The sequence below is a fragment of the Polypterus senegalus genome, chromosome 13 (assembly GCF_016835505.1).
Source record: "Polypterus senegalus isolate Bchr_013 chromosome 13, ASM1683550v1, whole genome shotgun sequence".
Classification (NCBI taxonomy): domain Eukaryota; kingdom Metazoa; phylum Chordata; class Cladistia; order Polypteriformes; family Polypteridae; genus Polypterus; species Polypterus senegalus.
This window is the reverse complement of record NC_053166.1, coordinates 149,692,592-149,712,059: the sequence shown is the minus strand read 5'-3', so window position 1 is coordinate 149,712,059 and position 19,468 is coordinate 149,692,592. Positions and strand designations below refer to the sequence as shown.

Here is a 19,468-nt window from a genome sequence, read left to right as displayed (position 1 = left end):
TAGCGCTGTTGCTCGCAGTTAGGAGACCTGGGTTCACTTCCCGGGCCCTCCCTGCGTGGAGTTTGCATGTTCTCCCCGTGTCTGCATGGGTTTACTCTGGCGCTCGGTTTCCTCCCACAGTCCAAAGACATGCAGGTTAGGTGGATTGGCGATTCTAAATTGGCCCTAGTGTGTGCTTGGTGTGTGGGTGTGTTTGTGTGTGTCCTGCGGTGGGTTGGCACCCTGCCCTGGATTGGTTCCTGCCTTGTGCCCTGTGTTGGCTGGGATTAACTCCAGCAGACCCCCTTGACCCTGTAGTTAGGATTCAGCGGATTGGAAAATGGATGGATGGATATATATATATATACAGTATACTGTACTGTATATAGTACTAGGGTGTTGTACCGTGTTAGTCATTATAAATGTAGAGAAAAGCCAAGCAAAATGACACCTTTTATTGGCTAACTAAAAGATTACAATATTAGTTAGCCAATAAAAGGTGTCATTTTGCTTTTTCTCTATGTACTTTATATATATATATATATATATATATATATATATATATATATATATATATATATATATATATATATATGTGTATATATGTATGTACAATATATATGTATATATATAATTATGAATAATAGGAAAAATAAATGCATGGGTGAATATTTAATTTCTTCAGAACACAAATATAACTTGTTCTTTTCTCTCATTTTTCTTCTTGTGTCCAGTGTCATTTTGTATGCTGCTGTAAGTCTCAAACACACATACATAATAAAATGTGTTGTTTCTTTTCTTTCTGTCTACTCAATAAATCTCAGATTGTGTAGAATTTGGTTGCTAGGCAACTGTTAGTAGCAGTAACACATGTTTTAGTTTACTGAGCGAAAAAAAGCAAAATCTTCACAGTTCAAACTATTTTTACTTCTCTCCTCCTCACGATACTGTAATGAAGTGCATTCTTAATGAACCGTTTATTGACGCTGGGACAGCTGTCAAACCGAGTAATAGAGTGTACTCCTGTAGGCTGGGCTGCTAATTACTCACTATAAACGACACCCCTGAAATAAAGTTGTGTATCTGGCACTTTTTTAATGTTCTTAGTTTCTGTTTTTCTCTTTTAATCATCTTGTGGTGTTTTAGCTGTACGAAAGGACAATATTTTTTGTCTGTTTCAGTTTTAACCCTTCAGATGGTAACTGTTTTAAACCGCGGGTGGAGGAACAGAATTTCAGGAGGAGCAGAACTCTGGGAATGCCACAGAAACTGTATATGAAGTTTCACTTTTTGCCTAATTGAAGTGTACAGTTAAAAGAATGCAGCCGTTTTTGAAGTTGATCATCAGCTCATTCATCTCCTGAACCCACGTCATTCAGTTTTAGGGTTGTGGAGACCTGGAGCCTATCCTGGAAGGACTGGATGCAAGGCAGTAATGAATAGTAGATATGTGCCTGTCCATTGTAAACCACACTCACACACCCACTCACACACTCCTAACATTCCTATCATTTTGATTTTGGAGAGGTATAAATTAGGACAAAAGTATTGAACCAAAGTATTGAATGTCAGGAACAGGAGAATAAAAGAAGTATACCAATTATTGGAAACCAGTAAGTCATAGATTTTAATTGTTTTGGTAACTCCCCAAGGGGCATAGAGAGCAGCACTGAAAGTACTCCTCTCTTTTTGTCTGAAATATTTAGCATGTAATTTCAGCATGTAAGCTATTATAAAATGATTAGATTCTCTGCATTCAAATTCTAACAGCTGTACATTTTTAATAGTGACTTCCAAAACAAACCATATTATGCAGAGTTCGGACAATCTAAATGGTTATCATATATCAGTTATTTCCTATACAGCACCAACATAGCTATGTGGAGACAAATTATGTTTTGTGTTTATTTTCCGACATAGTAGCCTTAAACACAATCACAGGTATCAAATATGCAACATGTTATTGACTATATTTAGCTGTCACACACAATTCATCAATGCAGATTTGCCGTGTCTCTAATTATTGTCCGGTAGGAGGTGTGCAGCCTCTCAAGTGCCAGAGACCTAACACTTTAGCAGATGCCCACTTCATCTGTCTCCACCTGCCTGTCAGTTACGCGAGGAGATGTGACTACCTGTTTAAATATGTTGCCTACAGGTTTTTAATCAGCTTTTTAATATTCCGGCTTAATAACACATCTGCTCAGAGCCTCCCTTATCTCACAAGATCAGAGCAGCTTTTCAAACTGCCTCTAATTGATGACACGCCAAAGATGCACTCCTGAGACAAGAATATCCATCTTGCCATTGAATATAGTAACCCAAGATCAATCTTTCAGGCTATTTATAGCCTACTGCAGTGAAAAAAATTCTATTCTGGGAGCATTGTTCCTTCTCTCCTTCACTTACAATCTTCAGAGGGACCAGTGATGTAAAAGCCAGAGAGCTTTGTTTTGGTTGGTTTTGTGTATTTTTTTTTATCCTTTAAACTGTCAGCTGCTTTGATTTATTTTATAGATAAAAGACACTTGACAGAGTGGACATTTTTATACTCACTCTTAATATTGTATTCGTTCTGTAGCTAAACTGGGTTGTGAGGTTTGTTTTACCTGCATTTTTATCTATCTAATAGTAAAATTTAATACAGTCTGTTTAACTTTATATTTTTCAGTAAGCTTCCCAGTTGGGCGAGAGCTGTTGTACCCAGAATATTTTACATCACAGAGAAAGCATGGAATTACTACCCCTATACCATAACAGGTAAGAGTAGCATTGGATTTGCAGCTTTTGTCTCATTCTCTGATCACATCAAACAGTTTAGAAACTCCTTTGTTTAACATAGGAACTTTTGTTTAAGAGTCTTTCAAAGTTTTATACAATTTGCTGTATTAATATTAATTGCTGAGATGGCTGCATTTCATGGATATCCCTAAAGAGCCTCCTTTCACACCACTGTGCATAGATGTACAGTCATGTGAAAAACAAAGTACACCCTCTTTCATTTCTAAGGTTCTACATATCGGGACATAATAAAAAATCTTCTGCTCTTTGGCAGGTCTTAAAATTAGGTAAATACAACATCAGATGCACAACAATGCATGACATATTATGTATATTATTTAACAAAAATTAAGCCCCAAAGTAGAAGCAGTGTGTCAAAAAATAAGTACCCCTTTATGGCTTCCACAGGAATTAAGAGGGTAACTAGCAGCTAGGTGCTGCTAATCAAATGCACTTGATTCACTGATCATCAGCAAATTTGACCACTTCTGTAATAGCAGAAACTTTGGCAGTTTGCTGGTGTGAAGCATTCAGGAGTGTGTTAACACAATCCCAAGGAGGAAAGACATCAGCAATGGTCTTAGAGAAGCAATTGTTGCTGACCATCAGTCTGGGAAGGGTTATAAGGCCATTTCTAAACAATTTGAAGTCCATTATTCTACAACCAGTAATGATAACGTGCAGTGAATCCACTTGACTTGAACACTCCTAGTTTTCATCCTCTTTCTCTGTATGTTTAACATTCGTTTACTCAGAGGTTGATGCGCTTACTGCTTCCTGAGGAGCTCATCTTTTCTCCACCATAGCGACCCGCTTCTTCTCTTCTTTCATCAGCATCTTTTCATATTTAAACTGATTACTGTATATACTCGCGTTTAAGTTCTCCTGCAGATAAGTCGGGGCTTGATTTGACAGTATAATTTCCGGTATTTTATAATGTCGGTCGTATAAGTTGAATGCGGAAAACTCACGCTATTGATCCAGAGATTATGATTTGCTAACGCCCGCCTGAGAGAGCACAGTACCTTTTTGTTCTATGTGGGTGTGGCAATGCTCTGTATCACCGTGTACTCCTAACCCCTCTCTCTCTCTCTCTATTTTGCCTACGTGACCACACAGTAATACGTAAAGCAACGTTTGCACTGTTTTGTGTTTTTTGTATCTTACACCCTCATACACCTTTATTGTAAGAGCATCCCTTATCTACGAAACTGGCTGCTGCAACAAAATCCAGTGTGTCTGAGAAACTGATGTGAGATTGGAGGAGGCAGGAGGATGTAAAATAAAAATTAAGCATTGTATTTTTGAAAGGGCGTATAAGTCAAGATTTGATTTTATAATCGATTTTTTGGGTTTCAAGACCCGACTTATACACGAGTATATATGGTGTCAGTGATTGTGTTACAATTACTTAGAATGTTTCCAATAATTTTTCACTTAACCTGGCACTTAAGTCTTCAATCTGCCTCAAGAATGATTTAAAATATGAAGAGGTAGGGGAAGCGACAGCGAAGGTGGTAGGGAAGGAGAACGGCGCTCGTACGCATGTGCTGCACTGCCGTCCTGCTGGCCACTGCCGAGAGTTGATTCTACAATAAAAAATAAAAAGAGGAATAACCTTGGAGGTCAATTATCACCCTGAAAGCGGATAGTAGACGTCACGTAGTATATGTGTACCAAACTTCAGGTCAGTAGTTCAAACAGCTACAGATTGTTTAAAATCTTAGACAGACAAATGGACAGATAAGAAGATGAGAACGATTATTCACAAATGGAAAACATTCAAGACAGTTTCCGATCTTTCCAGGAGTGGACATCACAGCAAATTATGCCCACTGTCAGACCGTGATAACCTCTGTTAACATGTTAAATGTTAAAGTTCACGACAGTACAATTAGAAAATGACTGAACAAGTATGGCTTGGTTGAAAGTGTTGTCAGAACATGGCAGCAAGGCTTAGTTTTGCAAAGTTGCATCCGAACAAATCAAAAGTCTTCTGTCCTTTGGAGACCAAAGTGGAGATATTTGGCCATAACGCACAGCATCACGTTTGGCGAAAACCGAACATAGCATATCGGCACAAACTCCTCATACCACCTATAAAGCACGGTGGTGGAGGGGATGTTTTGATTTGGGCTTGTTTTGCAGCCACAGAACCTGGGCACCTTGCTGTCACTGAGTCGACCATGAACTCCTCTGTATACCTATAAGTATTCTAGAGTCAAATATGTGGCCATCTGTCCCACAGCTAAAGCTTAACTGAAATTGGGTCATGCAACAGGACAATGATCCCAAGCACACCGGAAAATCTACAATGGCTGAAAAAGAAAAGAATCAAAAGTGTTACAATGACCCATTCAAGGTCCATTCTTCCACCTGATTGAATTTCTGTGATGTTTCCGTAAGAGAACTGTGCATAAATGAATGCCTGCAAACCTCAATAAACTGAAGTAACGTTATAAAGAAGAGTGAGCCAAAATTCCTCCACGACGATGTGAGAGACTGATTAAGTCATACAGAAAAAGATGACTTCAAGTTATAGCTGCTAAAGGTGGTTCTAAACACTATTGAATCATGGGTTGTACTTCGTTTTTCACGTGTGGTTTCTCTATTTTGGCTTCATTGTTGTTAAATAAATAATGACACCCTGGAATCTGTTGTGTGTTTGTTTTACACCTGGGGTCACATTTGAATAATTTTAGAACCTGATTAAGGAACAGAATTTTTTTTTACTATGTGCTGATACGTAAAACCTACGTAGAACTGTAAGAGGGTGTACTTTCTTTTTCTCATGACTGTACCTCAGTTGACTGGTGGACCAAAACTGCCCCAGTGTTAGCTTGTGCATGACTTTTCATGATTTGTGTGAGCCTTATGATGTACTGATTACTCAGTGTGGCAACTTCCTTCCATGTATTGCAGGCTACTCAGTAAGCTGGTTAAGAAAATAAATGAGTGGACGTTGTTTTTTTGCCATGATTAGTACATAATGTTCTTATTTTTGAATGATGTGATTAACCCTAGTACAGTGTGTTCTGGGAAGCTTTTAATAAACTGGATATCTCCCAGATATAAGGTCCACATAATACCCGTTGGGTTGGTTAATGAATGCCCCTTAATGAAAAAATATATTTCCACATTGGTGTCTGGGCTTGTTGCAACTATCATGAGTCCTCAGCCTTCTTTTTGATTTAAGTTCAAGTTTTGGATTTTTAAATAAACTTTTGCCTCCTGGCATCACCTCCACTGCTCAATAGACACCTTCAAACATATTATTCATGTTGCAAGATACCGAGTGTCTAATTTTTCATTCCAGCTGAGCAGCTAGTTAATTTTTTTCTGAACATTTATCTGGATGAATCTGCAGGCTACTGAATACACAATGTCTTTTGGAGATGCCCTGCTGTGAATCTGTAGTGAGAAAACAATTACAGGAGTCGGTTTGCTGGGAGCTAATAATGAGGAGTAAATCATTAACTAATGTAGTTTAGGATCCATGTATCTTATGAATACAGTTTGTATACAAGTAAATAAATCACTATTTTTGGAAAGGATTCAGTAATTATATGTAAAAATGAAACGCTGCGCTTGTTGGACACATTCCTCTATCAGTTGTCTGAAATTGACTGTCCTACTCTGGATAATGGGGAGACAGCCCACACTAGCAATATAGGTCACAAAGGAAAGGAAACTGGCCTGAATGTGCTATCACTTGAAATATAACATTTGCATCACTTACATTTTTAGTACTATAAACCAATGTTTCTAAGATATTTGTATTGGGGAAAAATATAAAAATACCCAAATGAGTCAGTTTTTGTTGCATGTATTACATAAAGAGCTCCATCAAAAGAAAATAATGAGATTACCATGCGAGACAGTAACAATAAATCTGAATATATCAGTTCCTAAAAGCACCTGAAAATAAAATGAAATTACATGGGTGGACAGAAGAACAGACCAAACCTGTATTCTTATTCACCTTGCTTATCCACCATTTTTATACCTCCAAGGACAGCAATTGCCGTACTAAATGAAAGTAAAAAAACTAAACAATTTGGTATTATATACAGCAACCTGAGTGTATGACACTTGAATGAACAATATTTACATACACACATAATGCACACATTTTAGTATCTTCTGTAAATTTTTTATTGAATATTTGCACAATTACAAAAAAGAAAATATTGTGCAATGCTTCTGATATTTTATTGTCTATTCTACCTACGATAATAGACAAGTGAAGACGTATAACATCATCGCCAAATGATTAGCCTGCAGTTAAGCATCTGCACTTTCTAATGCACTCAGAACTAATGGGAAGCTAATTTAGTTTGTTTTTGTTGTGTGCATAGGGCAAATATTTAGACACAATAACCTTTTCACTGGAAAAAAAAAAGTTTTAGAAAGTCGTAAAGTACTGTAGTTTTTCTTAAGAGTTGTATGCCTTCATTGATGTTGCTAATAAACATTTCTCCTCTTGTTTGTTTTCTTTCATATCTGTGCCCATTTTGTCATCGTTAAAACCAGAGTATACGGTGAGTTTGTTTGTTTCATGTATTTTATGTAAAGTTTCCTCCTAAATAATAAGTTCAAACTGCAGCTAATTTTCAGGGGGGAAGATGTAGAGTAAGGTTAAGGTAATATGCATCATTAAAATCTGGTTGGAAGAGTCAGTTTGACTACAAATAAAATGTAAAAAGTTTTAATGAAAGGTTTAAAGACTTCATTTGCATACAATGCATGTAAAAATTAAAGTTAAAGAGAATTCTCAGATATTCTTTTTAACATATTGCTCATATAAACACCTCATCCTGAAACAAAAGTCCCACTTAAATCCTTTATTTGGCTTATGCAAATTTTCTGACAACATAAAAATGAGACACACGTAAACCTCATTTTCTGCTTATGTGAGTTCTCAGCAGATGATCTGAGGGATGGTGTAATTTCGCCCAAACCTCTTGACAATAGCAAAACCTCCTTTAGAGTAGCGGCTGTAATTTATTGTAAGACAGATATGACTATGGATTTATAAAATAAATGTGTAACTTATGCACACCGTACTATTAAGAACACCAAGTTAGATTGCTACCTAAAGGAAAAGACTGCAGATATCAAAATTGTAATGCACAATTTACATATCAAGAGCTTGGGTGATTTTATTAGGGTTATATTAGCTAGGGTAGTTTCTTCAATAATACTCGACTCATGCTGATACTTTCTCTCCAGTATCCACTGATAAATTTACCAATCACAACTTACAGTGAAAACATATTCTACTATAATTGTTTTTTTTTTTTAACAATTGCTAATTCAGATGCAGTTTCAAATCTCTTCCATAAGAGATTGCACATCTTTAGACCTAGTCCTAATTTTTATTGATCATATTCAAAATTATTTGGTTATTCTAAAGAAGTTAACATGTTACATGCATTTGCCAAGAGCATGGCTTAGACAAGGTTGTGTCATATTTGTCAATGCTCACACATGCATTAATGGTCTGTATCTTTTCTGATGATATTGGTAGTCCTGCTTTAACCATGTTATAATAATTTTGTGATTCAGTATTTAACGCAAATAACACACAAATATAATAAGTAAATTGTATATACTGTGTATGGATTACTCAGTACTCACGCTGTTTTTGATGTTTATAAATGTACATTTCTTTTGTTTTTGCAGTGTTCTTTTTTGCCAAAGTTTTCCATTCATATAGAAACTAAATATGAAGATAATTGTGGGGATAATGAAAATGTAAGTTTCTTCTTAACTGTATAGCTAGTTTGAGCAACTTGTTCTTTGTGACTCCTATCATCAAGTATTCAAATACTTCCTGGTGTGGTGGAAGTGCCGCATGAGCACCCGGAAGAACTTCAGGTGTCACTGGAAGGATCTTCTCCCACCTTCCCAGGTGTGGTGGAAGTGCAGAGCTCCCAGGCTTCAGGAGACTTGGGCCACCCCCTGGCGGAAGCCATGGGCCCCCACGGGTTTGTGCCTCCTTGCTCCATCCCTGTGGTCCCCTGCTTATCCAGGGCAGTTGCCCCCTCGTACTGACTGCCTCCTCGTCCTTCCAGGCATCCCGGCTGGGTCTGGCCCACAGCCTCCTGTGACGACTGTTAATTTCCTATTAAAATGCTTCCACTGCCCCATTAGATATCCTAGAATGTGATGTCTGCGTAAAGGCAACCAATAACTGCTGACCAAATAGGTATCATTTATTTCACTCTTTACTGGAAAAGGTTTCCCTGCCATCCAAAATCCTTTGATTATTGTTCTGACTGACACATGAGACAGTATTACTTGTATGCTTCCTAATGTCTGTCTAAGTTATTTTTGTCAAAAACAAATTTAAAAATGAAAGGTTTATTTTATTGGATGATGTAAGGTTATGAATAATCTATAATATTGACTATCAAAATGAAACATGCTAGAATTAGAGTAATTGTTCTGAAATGTAAAACAGTTAATTTACTCATTATGGATGCACAGTGTTTTGCTACTTTTTAACAGATTATTGAGTAACATAAAATTGTTTATATGAAACATTCTAGAATGAAAGTAATTGTTCTGAGAGTTAAAAGGGGTCATTTAGCCTAATTATGAGTGTGCATCTTTTTTAATTTAACAGATTTTTAGCATAGATAAGAACAACTCTGAACCAGAAGTGTGCTTTCTAGACATTGCATACGATGACATCCCGGATCGGCATTATAAAAGTTCAGAGGTAAGTGGCCCTGACTGTTTTATAACTGCTGCCGTTTGATAATGTAATTCCTGCTTGATGAACACAGAGTTATCAAAGTACATAGGTTTTAGACTTGGAAGTGTCCCCTGATCATCTAGAATTTAAAATTTGGCCTCCACCTTGGAAACCCGAGTTTGAGTTTATTTTACCAGTAGTGCAAGGGCACCACCTGTGGTTGGCAAATACATTGCAGTCAAAAATGCTCTTGATACTGGAGTAGGCAAAAACTATGTTTTGGATTTATTGTAGCTGATTACTTAAAATGTATGAAACACATTGTGGCAAACCTTGGAACTCTTGTAGGTTCCTAAGACCACCCAGATTTGTTTTCTGAAAGAAATGTGTTTTGAGAAGGGTATATAAAAGGTCATTCTTACATAGTACTGCAGTGTCAGACTTGGTTGGCCAATTAGAAACTGATTTTATTCTGGAAAAAAACAATCATTTACACAGATTAATTAAAATAATTATGGCAATAAATAATGTAACAAAAATTTTAAATGTCTTTTTGGACGTAGAGTCTTCTACATGCTCTGTAAAATGATTTTATTTATTGTCAGAATTCTGTACTTAAAAATATAAATGTTTGAATAATAATGGCAAATCAAAGTATTGATTTGTTCGCCTTCTATTTATAACAAATTGATATTTTTGACCTCTATAACAAGTAGAAAACACATTTTTCGTTGACATCTTGTTAGTAGATTATAATCTTTACAGTTTTCTATACAAAATTGTATTGTATAGGCATGGTTCTCCTTAAGAAATGTGTAACAGCTTAAATAAAATAATTGCTAACATCGGTATAAAGTGTAATAACTAAATGCAGACTTTTCATGAATTTCTTCAGTAGTTAGCAGTGAAACTGACAATGAAACTAATAGAAGTTCATGATAGGAACATTTCATATTTTTCAAATGAGAGGAATACATTCTGTCCATCAAACTTGTTTATTGTAGGGCTGCAACAACTAACCAATGTCACGGATAATAATTCATGATGCAAATAATGGCTATTGAGTTTTGTTGTGATTATGTACAGTATATCACTTCATTGACTGGGTAATGGTACTCACATTTTGAGGCACAGGAAGTAATTAGGGCCAAGTGTAAAATAGTGCAGAACTCAAAGGTTTAAAGCAGGAGTGCCCAATGCGTCGATCGCGATCGACCGGTAGATCGCAAAGGTAGTACAAGTAGATTGCGTTGCATTCAAAAAAAAATTTTTTTAAACATTAGTCTATCATATATCCTCCCTATGGCATTTGCCACTTGATTGACATACAGGCCAGTCTGAGATCTCCTTTCTTCTAACATGCTGATCATCCAATACGCATGATCAAACGAGCGAGCTACTGCCAAACTCCGGCTGTGATCTAGTTAGCCTTCCAATTTATATCAACTAAAGGAGGGATTTAAAAAAAAATTGTTTGGGGAAGGGTATGGGCTTTATGTGGAATTAGAAGAGGATTTTTTTCTCTCACAATGTCACAATCGAAGTGCGTTTGTCTACTCTGTCAATCTATCATTGCTATTCCAAAGAAGGAAAATGTGGAAAGGCACTTTTGAACTGTTCATAAAAACTCCGAAACTGACTTCCTTCCGAAAAGCGATCTGAGAAAGAGAAAGGAGAGGGAACTAAAGTTGCAGTTAATCAGACAGCTGTCATTTTTCACTCGGCTGAATTCAAAAGCTCCTTGACTGCATTATTCGACTCTACTTATTTATGCGAGTCAGCCTTTTCCCACATGAAGATTATTAAATCCAAGTACTGTACTGTCCATAAATGTATTGAATTGTTATTGTGCCATAAAGGTTATTCATGTTATGCAAGGTACCACAACATATATTTTATGTATAAATTATACTCCGTATATATATAATTTTTAATGTAGGTAGATCATTTCGACCTGGTCATTTTAAAATTAGCTCGCAAGCCGAAAAAGTGTGGGCACCCCTGGTTTGAAGTCATTTAAACTCCACATCTGTTAAGAAATCCACGCCTTTTAAGATCTGTAACAAGGAGCTCACTCTGTACAGGAGCACACACATGACGGGATGGCATCACAGTAGTTGTGACCCTTCACTCACCATCACATCTGTGTAAGTTGATAGTTTGCTGCCCTTTGTGTGGACAAGCACTTTTTCATTTCCATCTTCTTCTGATTCTGCTGAATGATCTTACTGATTCTTTTGAAAGTGGTAAATACCTAAATTCGGTCCCCACAAAATATGACAGTGTGGAATGTGCCCATTAGTTAGCTCTTTAGTGTATAACCTCTAGTCCTTTTGGCTTTTTATCATACTAAACAAGATGGTAATTAACAGTTTTAGATTTATTAAATGCTCCAAAAGGCCAATCAAATAAAGTGTGACATGTAACATTCTCATTATAAAATTGCAGAAATTGGAGACATGAGAAATCAAAAGGATGCTGGGCATTCTGGAGTTTAAAAGGAACCATACTGTGGATGATTCAGATAAATGAACTGAGGGTCATTAAGAAAAAGACATGCCATAAAGCCCGATTTAATATTAGTTTTAGCCACTGAGAAGCTAGTAGTGTGACAAAGGTCAATGGCTTAGAATAGTGTTCAAGGACAGGTGTTCCATCTGAATAATTCTGAAAAGGGCAGTTTTATGATAAGTGTCATTAATTTTTTTTCTGTGTTATATTCTGATATATTTTTGAGTTCCCATTGAAGAAAATAGTTAAAAAAAAAAAAATTAAACCAAACATATTAGAAGTATAGATTCAAGTTTACTAAGATCTGTCTTCTGAGAGAACAAGGACATATCATGTGGCTTATTTTTGTTTTTTTGGATCGAGGAAATGAGCATAGTCAACTTTCACGCCATGTTTGTTACTAGAAAGCAAGAATACAATAAGTATCAAAACCCAATACAAAATCCAGAAACTTGAAGACAATATTTCAGTACCTAAATTAAACACCAACAATAACTTAACAAACTCAGTCTTTTTGTGCTTTGTGTCCACATATTTGGATATCCAAGAAGTTCCCGACACCAACCTTTACCCAGTTGCACTTGTGACATAACATGCTGCAGATGTCTGCTTGTCCAGTCCTAGCAACACAAAAGCAACTGCTAACAAAATATCTGTAGAATGGCAGTGCCTATGGAATCCAAAAAAGACTTAAGAGCGTCTTAACACCCTCAATAAAACCAAAACAAAAGTAAAAAGAATATTTGAATTCAGAATCTTTAGATGGGAACTAGTGGGACCACAGTAGTTAAAATAACTTTAATAAAAACATAATTTCTGAGGTTCTGTTAAAATTCAATACTTTCCATCAGTATCTTAAAAAATACATGTCTTATAACGTCTAACTTGTGGGTCTGCACCAAACATGTAGTTGTTGTTCAGTGGCACTTCTTACAGTGGGGATCTTGTACAGGATAGACTTTGAATCTGAGTGTAGAGAGGCGTATGTGGTGTATCATTTTAAATAGTTTTTAATACTAGTCTAGGACAAATAGAAAAATGTATTCTTGGATAAGTGGAAATTCCATTATCCTTCTGTGACTGTGAAATTAAGAGTTATTTTCCATGATGTTTAATCAAAATTTTAAAATTATCATGTAAGTTTTTTTGTAGCTTTCATATGCTATCTGTTCATGTGTAGAATTGTTTAGCAGCAAAATCTATAACTTGAAAGTAATAACAAAAATGTTTTTGTGGCTAAGTGATTTTTCACAGAGCAGTTTGAATGGTATCTTCTACATATATTAATTATTTAATTAATTTGCTCATATTCAAAACTAAATCGGTATTACAAAGTAGTAGGAAGCAAGTGGTTTGATTTCAAGGGTGCTGCAGATTGAAAATGATGTCTCTGTTGTTGAATGGTTGTCAAAGAGGTTGAACCACATCATTTTTAATATGGATTCCAAAAACGTTGGGACACTAAACAAATTGTGAATAAAAACTGAATGCAATGATGTGGAGATGGCAAATGTCAATATTGTATTTGTAATAGAACGTAGATGACAGATCAAACGTTTAATCCGAGTAAATGTATCATTTTAAAGGAAAAATATGTTGATTCAAAATATTACAGTGTCAACAAATCCCAAAAAAGTTGGGACAAGTAGCAATAAGAGGCTGGAAAAAGTAAATTTGAGCATAACGAAGAGCTGGAAGACCAATAAACACTAATTAGGTCAATTGGCAACATGATTGGGTATAAAAAGAGCTTCTCAGAGTGGCAGTGTCTCTCAGAAGCCAAGATGGGTAGAGGATCACCAATTCCCACAATGTTGTGCAGAAAGATAGTGGAGCAATATCAGAAAGGTGTTACCCAGTGAAAAATTGCAAAGACTTTGCATCTATCATCATCAACTGTGCATAACATCATGCGAAGATTCAGAGAATCTGGAACAATCTCTGTCGTAAGGGTCAAGGCCGTAAAACCATACTGGATGCCCGTGATCTCCGGGCCCTTAAACAACACTGCACCACAAACAGGAATGCTACTGTAAAGGAAATCACAGAATGGGCTCAGGAATACTTCCAGAAACCATTGTCAGTGAACACAATCCACCGTGCCATCCGCCGTTGCCAGCTGAAACTCTACAGTGCAAAGAAGAAGCCATTTCTAAGCAAGATCCACAAGCTCAGGCGTTGTCACTGGGCCAGGGATCATTTAAAATGGAGTGTGGCAAAATGGAAGACTGTTCTGTGGTCAGACGAGTCACGATTCAAGTTCTTTTGGAAATCTGGGACGCCATGTCATCCGGACCAAAGAGGACAAGGACAACCCAAGTTGTTATCAACGCTCAGTTCAGAAGCCTGCATCTCTGATGGTATGGGGTTGCATGAGTGCGTGTGGCATGGGCAGCTTGCATGTCTGGAAAGGCACCATCAATGCAGAAAAATATATTCAGGTTCTAGAACAACATATGCTCCCATCCAGACGTCATCTCTTTCAGGGAAGACCCTGCATTTTTCAACAAGATAATGCCAGACCACATTCTGCATCAATCACAACATCATGGCTGCGAGGAGAAGGATCCGGTACTGAAATGGCCAGTCTGCAGTCCAGATCTTTCACCTATAGAGAACATTTGGCGCATCATAAAGAGGAAGGTGCGATAAAGAAGGCCCAAGACGATTGAACAGTTAGAGGCCTGTATTAGACAAGAATGGGAGAGCATTCCTATTTCTAAACTTGAGAAACTGGTCTCCTCGGTCCCCAGACGTCTGTTGAGTGTTGTAAGAAGAAGAGGAGATGCCACACAGTGGTGAAAATGGCCTTGTCCCAAATTTTTTGGGATTTGTTGACACCATGAAATTCAAAATTCAACATATTTTTCCCTTAAAATGATACATTTTCTCAGTTTAAACTTTTGTTCCGTGATTTATGTTCTATTCTAAATAAAATATTAGAAGTTGGCAACTCCACATCATTGCATTCAGTTTTTATTCACGATTTGTATAGTGTCCCAAATTTTTTGGAATCCGGTTTGTAAATACAATTATTAGCACAAACAACAGAGACATCAGAAAAAAAAAATACAGTAGATTCTCTTTATGTTGTAGCCCATTTAGGTATAAGCTGAAAAGTTTACATATCGCCCAAAAATCTCATCATCTGTACATTCAGTACTGAGGAAGACATCTGAAAGTCTGTTTTAGAACTCTGGAGGAGTGATTTCCTCAGATGGTGGGAGTTTTTTTATTCTTGTTCCATAAAAATCTAAGCCAGTCTAAATTCTAAAAATATTATATCGATGTTTACCTCAGTTAATTCTTTACACGAGTAAGAAATTTCTACAGAATTCTTTAAGTACTGCTCTTAATAGACGTGGTGTATGAAATAGTAGCACACACCTTTTTCTAAAGACACACTCCCAATCCATGACACTCCAAATGACCATCTGATCATTATCATCTCTGTTCTTTGCAGTTTTGTATCATGTTCTGGCTTCACTTCCTACCCACCATACAGAATACTACTCCTCAGACAGGGTTTCATAAATTATCCCTTCAATGCCAGTGAGTCTCCTTTAGAAGGCAGACTGGGGGACAACTTCAAGAATTTCTTACATACACCTCTCACCCTTACTATCATTACTGTTCATCCACCTGTTTCTGCTCCTTTCTAATCTCAACATGTCACCTAAACCTTCTGTGACTTAACTTCTCTGTGACCTTGCTAAAGATAAGGTGTGTCATAAATGTTACCTAGAGGAGCCTGGCATCAGGAAGTACATCCAACTTTTTAAAAAATCCTGATTCAATGCCACCTTCTTGATTGATTTGTTTGAATGTCATGTCTCTTAAAAAACATTAATTGTTAAAATCTGGTTTCAGATGTGTGCAGCATTACAGAATATTTCCTAAATTTATTATTTATTTATTTATTTATTTTAAATTTTTATTAATTTTATTACAATCCATACAAAGCAATCAAGATTTTACAAAATGAAAAATTGAGTTAAGAACAGATCGATCCCCACCCCTGAGAGAGAGAGCAAGCCAAATAACGTTAAATTTAAGGCTTATAAACACACCTAATTTAAAAAAAAAAAAAAATTCTCTGTGCTTTATGAACTTATTTTAAAATATTACTGATTAGATCCTGCCCCCTAAATTTATTATTGATTCTGTTTTGTCTACTACTGTACTTTCTGCTCCATCAGCTGTGTTAATTTTGGATTTCTCTCTGTTGATTTCAGCATTTTAAAACATGCTTTTTCCTTATTATTTACAATTTAAATGATGTGATTTAATTAAAAGTTGTGTACTATTTTTAGCTAACAAAATTTCAAATTAATTCCAAGATTAAGTGATCTAATATTAGTGATGGATATTTGCACATCTTCCTTATCAACCTTCAAATAAGGTCTGATATCAAGTAGTCCCCCATTTGTTGCTTTCTTATACAGTATATGAAAAATACATTATATTGTTTAGCATCTCAAACAAACTTTGAGAAATTAACAAAGATGTGCACAGTTTCTTTACCACAATATTTAACAAAAGTTGCTGTCTTCTTCTATAGATCAAAGAAAGAGGGTGAGCTATTTACAGTACAAACTGAAGATGACGTATGGAAAAAGTACTGAAAATATATTATGAGCACTTTAGAGTGGATATTATGTCTAAAGCAAAAGAAAACAATGAGTTAACAAACTAAGTATGCTGTATGTGAACAGAGAAGAGCTGGTCAGAATCCACTTTGTCTTTGTAAAATTAGCTCTCAAGAATGAAAAAGAAATTGCTGGGAGGGAAGCCAGAGGTGGTGATTGGCAAAGTAAAAGATTTAGTCTTCTCAAAATAAATAAATGTGTTTAACAAGGTAGCATAAATAGAGTGTATATAGTTAACTAGCAAGCTGCAATTTATGCTGCTGAAATAAAGCTAAATGCTATGAAAAAATGTAGCAAGTAACACTATGACAGATGCAATACCTCAGAACCAGCAGCTATTTGAAAAGTAAGGATAATATCACATAGGAATATTGTCCAACAAAAGACGAGCAGTATTTGAAATAAAGAAAAAAAGCCCCTTTGTGAAGATGTCTTTCAAGCTAATAAAGAAGAGCACAGATTCTGTGTGCTGCTCAGACGCACAATGCCAAGTAGTTTGCTAATTCAGTATCTCAGGGAAACAAGGCACCTGATGCAAGTTTTTCTGAATATTAAATTAGTTAATTCATTTCAAGTGTTCTGGGCTAAACATAATATTATAAGCTCTCTGTTGAACACTTACCATGTCAAGGCAACTGACATAAATTTCAAGTGAGTATTATTGCTTTGAATGTATACAGCAGAATGAAGCTGCCGTATAGCCTGCATATTATAGATAGTGAGGCTATGGTAAATCAGCTGAATGTTAAAGAGACATTCATGGTAAAATGCAAATAGGCTTGTGCACCTTGGTTATTTGGTTTGTAAGTTTGTGCATTAAACTAGTATGATCTGTGCGAACTTTAAAACAATAACAAAAGTATCAGGTAATTGTGTATGTGCGTGTGTGTGTGTGTGTGTGTGTGTGTGTGTGTGTGTATTATGACGAATGGGCAGGGCCCATGCCCGGCCAGGCCGCCCCTTCGACACTTGGTCGGGGGGAATTGCCATGGGCTACTTTCCCCAGAAAGCTTGGTGGCAGCCACCCGGGTTGCATTGGGGCCACAGGCATGGGTCTTCGGAGCTCAGGCTTGTTGGGCTCCATGGCCAACACCAGGGGTAGCTGCATGGCTAAACCCGACTGAAATTTATCAAGAATAGCAGGTTTATTGAGGTGGTCATTTAACTGCATAATGGCTGCCTTCTCCAGAACTTTACTTAAGAAAGGCAGGTTAGAGATGGGTCTAAAATTTTCAAGAGCCGAGGGTCAAGATTATGTTTCTTAAGAAGGGGTTTAACTACAGCAGTCTTAAGACAGTCTGGGAAGACCCCCGTATCTAATGACGAATTTACTATGTCAAGAACATTATCAATTAGCACGCCTGATACTTCTTTGAAAAACCTTGTTGGTATTGGGTCAAGGACGCAGGTGGAGGATTTTAATTGAGAGATTATTTTTGTAAATCAGGTAAATCTATCCTAGTGAAAGAGTTTAATTTGTTTATAACAGGATGCTGGGGTTTAGGAGGATCCTTAGTGTTGGAGAGATATACTATGTTATTTCTAATATCATTAATTTTTTGATTGAAAAATACAGCGATAGCCTCACAGGTTTTACTGGAAGTACTTAGGAGGCATTCCTTTGAGTTACCTGGGTTTAGTAGGTGATCAATTGTAGAAAATAAGACTCTGGGATTACTAGCATTGTTATTTATAATCTTGGAGAAATAGCAGCGTCTCTCAAGACGGACAGTGTTATTGTATTCTGTTATTTTAACTTTTAATATTTCATAGTGGATAGTAAGTTTAGTCTTCCTCCATTGACGCTCAGCTCTACGGCATGTTCTCTTTAAATCAGACACTCTTTGGGTCTTCCATGGTATACCAATGCTAGAAGATTTTTTCACTGTCTTTTCAGGTGCAACTCTGTCAACAGCAGCTCTCACTTTAGTATTAAATCTTTCCACCTTACTATTTACATTACCCTCACTATTATAGTTGGCACTATAAACGGACTGATTGCTTAAAATGTTTGTAAGTTTTAAAGCTGCTGCCGAATCAAAGAAGCGTTTTTTAACAATATGCTTCTCATGGGTGTTTTTATCATTATTTCTATATTAAAAGTAGAAGAAAATGGTCTGATACACCAATATCAATGATCTGTTTTATATCAACTTTCAGTCCTTTAGTAATCACTAAGTCTAACGTATGACCTGCTTTATGTGTAGGCTGATTTATGAGTTGTCTCAAATCAAAAGAATCCAGGAGGTTCATAAATTCTTTTACTTTTAGATCACACTGATTATCTATATGAAAATTAAAGTCGCCAACTATTAGGAGTGTGTCATAGTTAGTAATTAAAATTGACATTAAGTCAGAGAATTCCTCAAAAAAAGAAGCGTTGAATTTTGGAGATCTATAAACGGATAATACTAGAACTTGAGAATCTCCATAGATAACAACGGCGAGATACTCAAAAGACTTGAACTTACCAAAACTGACATCTTTACATTTTAACCGGCTTGAGTAAATGTTTGCCAAACCGCCTCCCCTTTTTCCCTGGCGGTCTGCACGAGTAAAACTGTAATCCGGAGCGCAGATTCGATTAAAACAGCCGCCGCCTGAGTTAAGCCACGTTTCACTTAGTGCAATAAAATCTATTTTTTTTATCACTAATAAGATCGTTGATAAAAAACGTTTTGTTAGTTAAAGCTCTAACATTTAATAGTGCCATATTTAATGTTTCGGAGGTGCAGAGATGAATACTATGTGCAACAACAACAACAACAACAACAAGGAAGACGACGACGACACTTGATGGGAGGAGTGTTGGTGAAGAGAAGTGTGTTTTGCTTTGTGCTTTTGT

The 19,468-nt window shown here is 36.4% G+C and overlaps 1 protein-coding gene across 2 annotated transcripts in view; it reads left to right on the top strand.

The window, feature by feature from the left end:
* LOC120542724 (cytoplasmic phosphatidylinositol transfer protein 1-like) overlaps positions 1-19,468 on the top strand; it is a 161,456-nt gene that overhangs the window by 87,570 nt on the left and 54,418 nt on the right. For both annotated transcript variants that reach the window (XM_039775361.1, XM_039775362.1), the window contains exons 4-7: positions 2,651-2,739; positions 7,294-7,301; positions 8,446-8,517; positions 9,392-9,487. In XM_039775361.1, the coding sequence (XP_039631295.1) occupies positions 2,651-2,739; positions 7,294-7,301; positions 8,446-8,517; positions 9,392-9,487 (265 nt within the window). The remainder of the gene's footprint in view (positions 1-2,650; positions 2,740-7,293; positions 7,302-8,445; positions 8,518-9,391; positions 9,488-19,468) is intronic.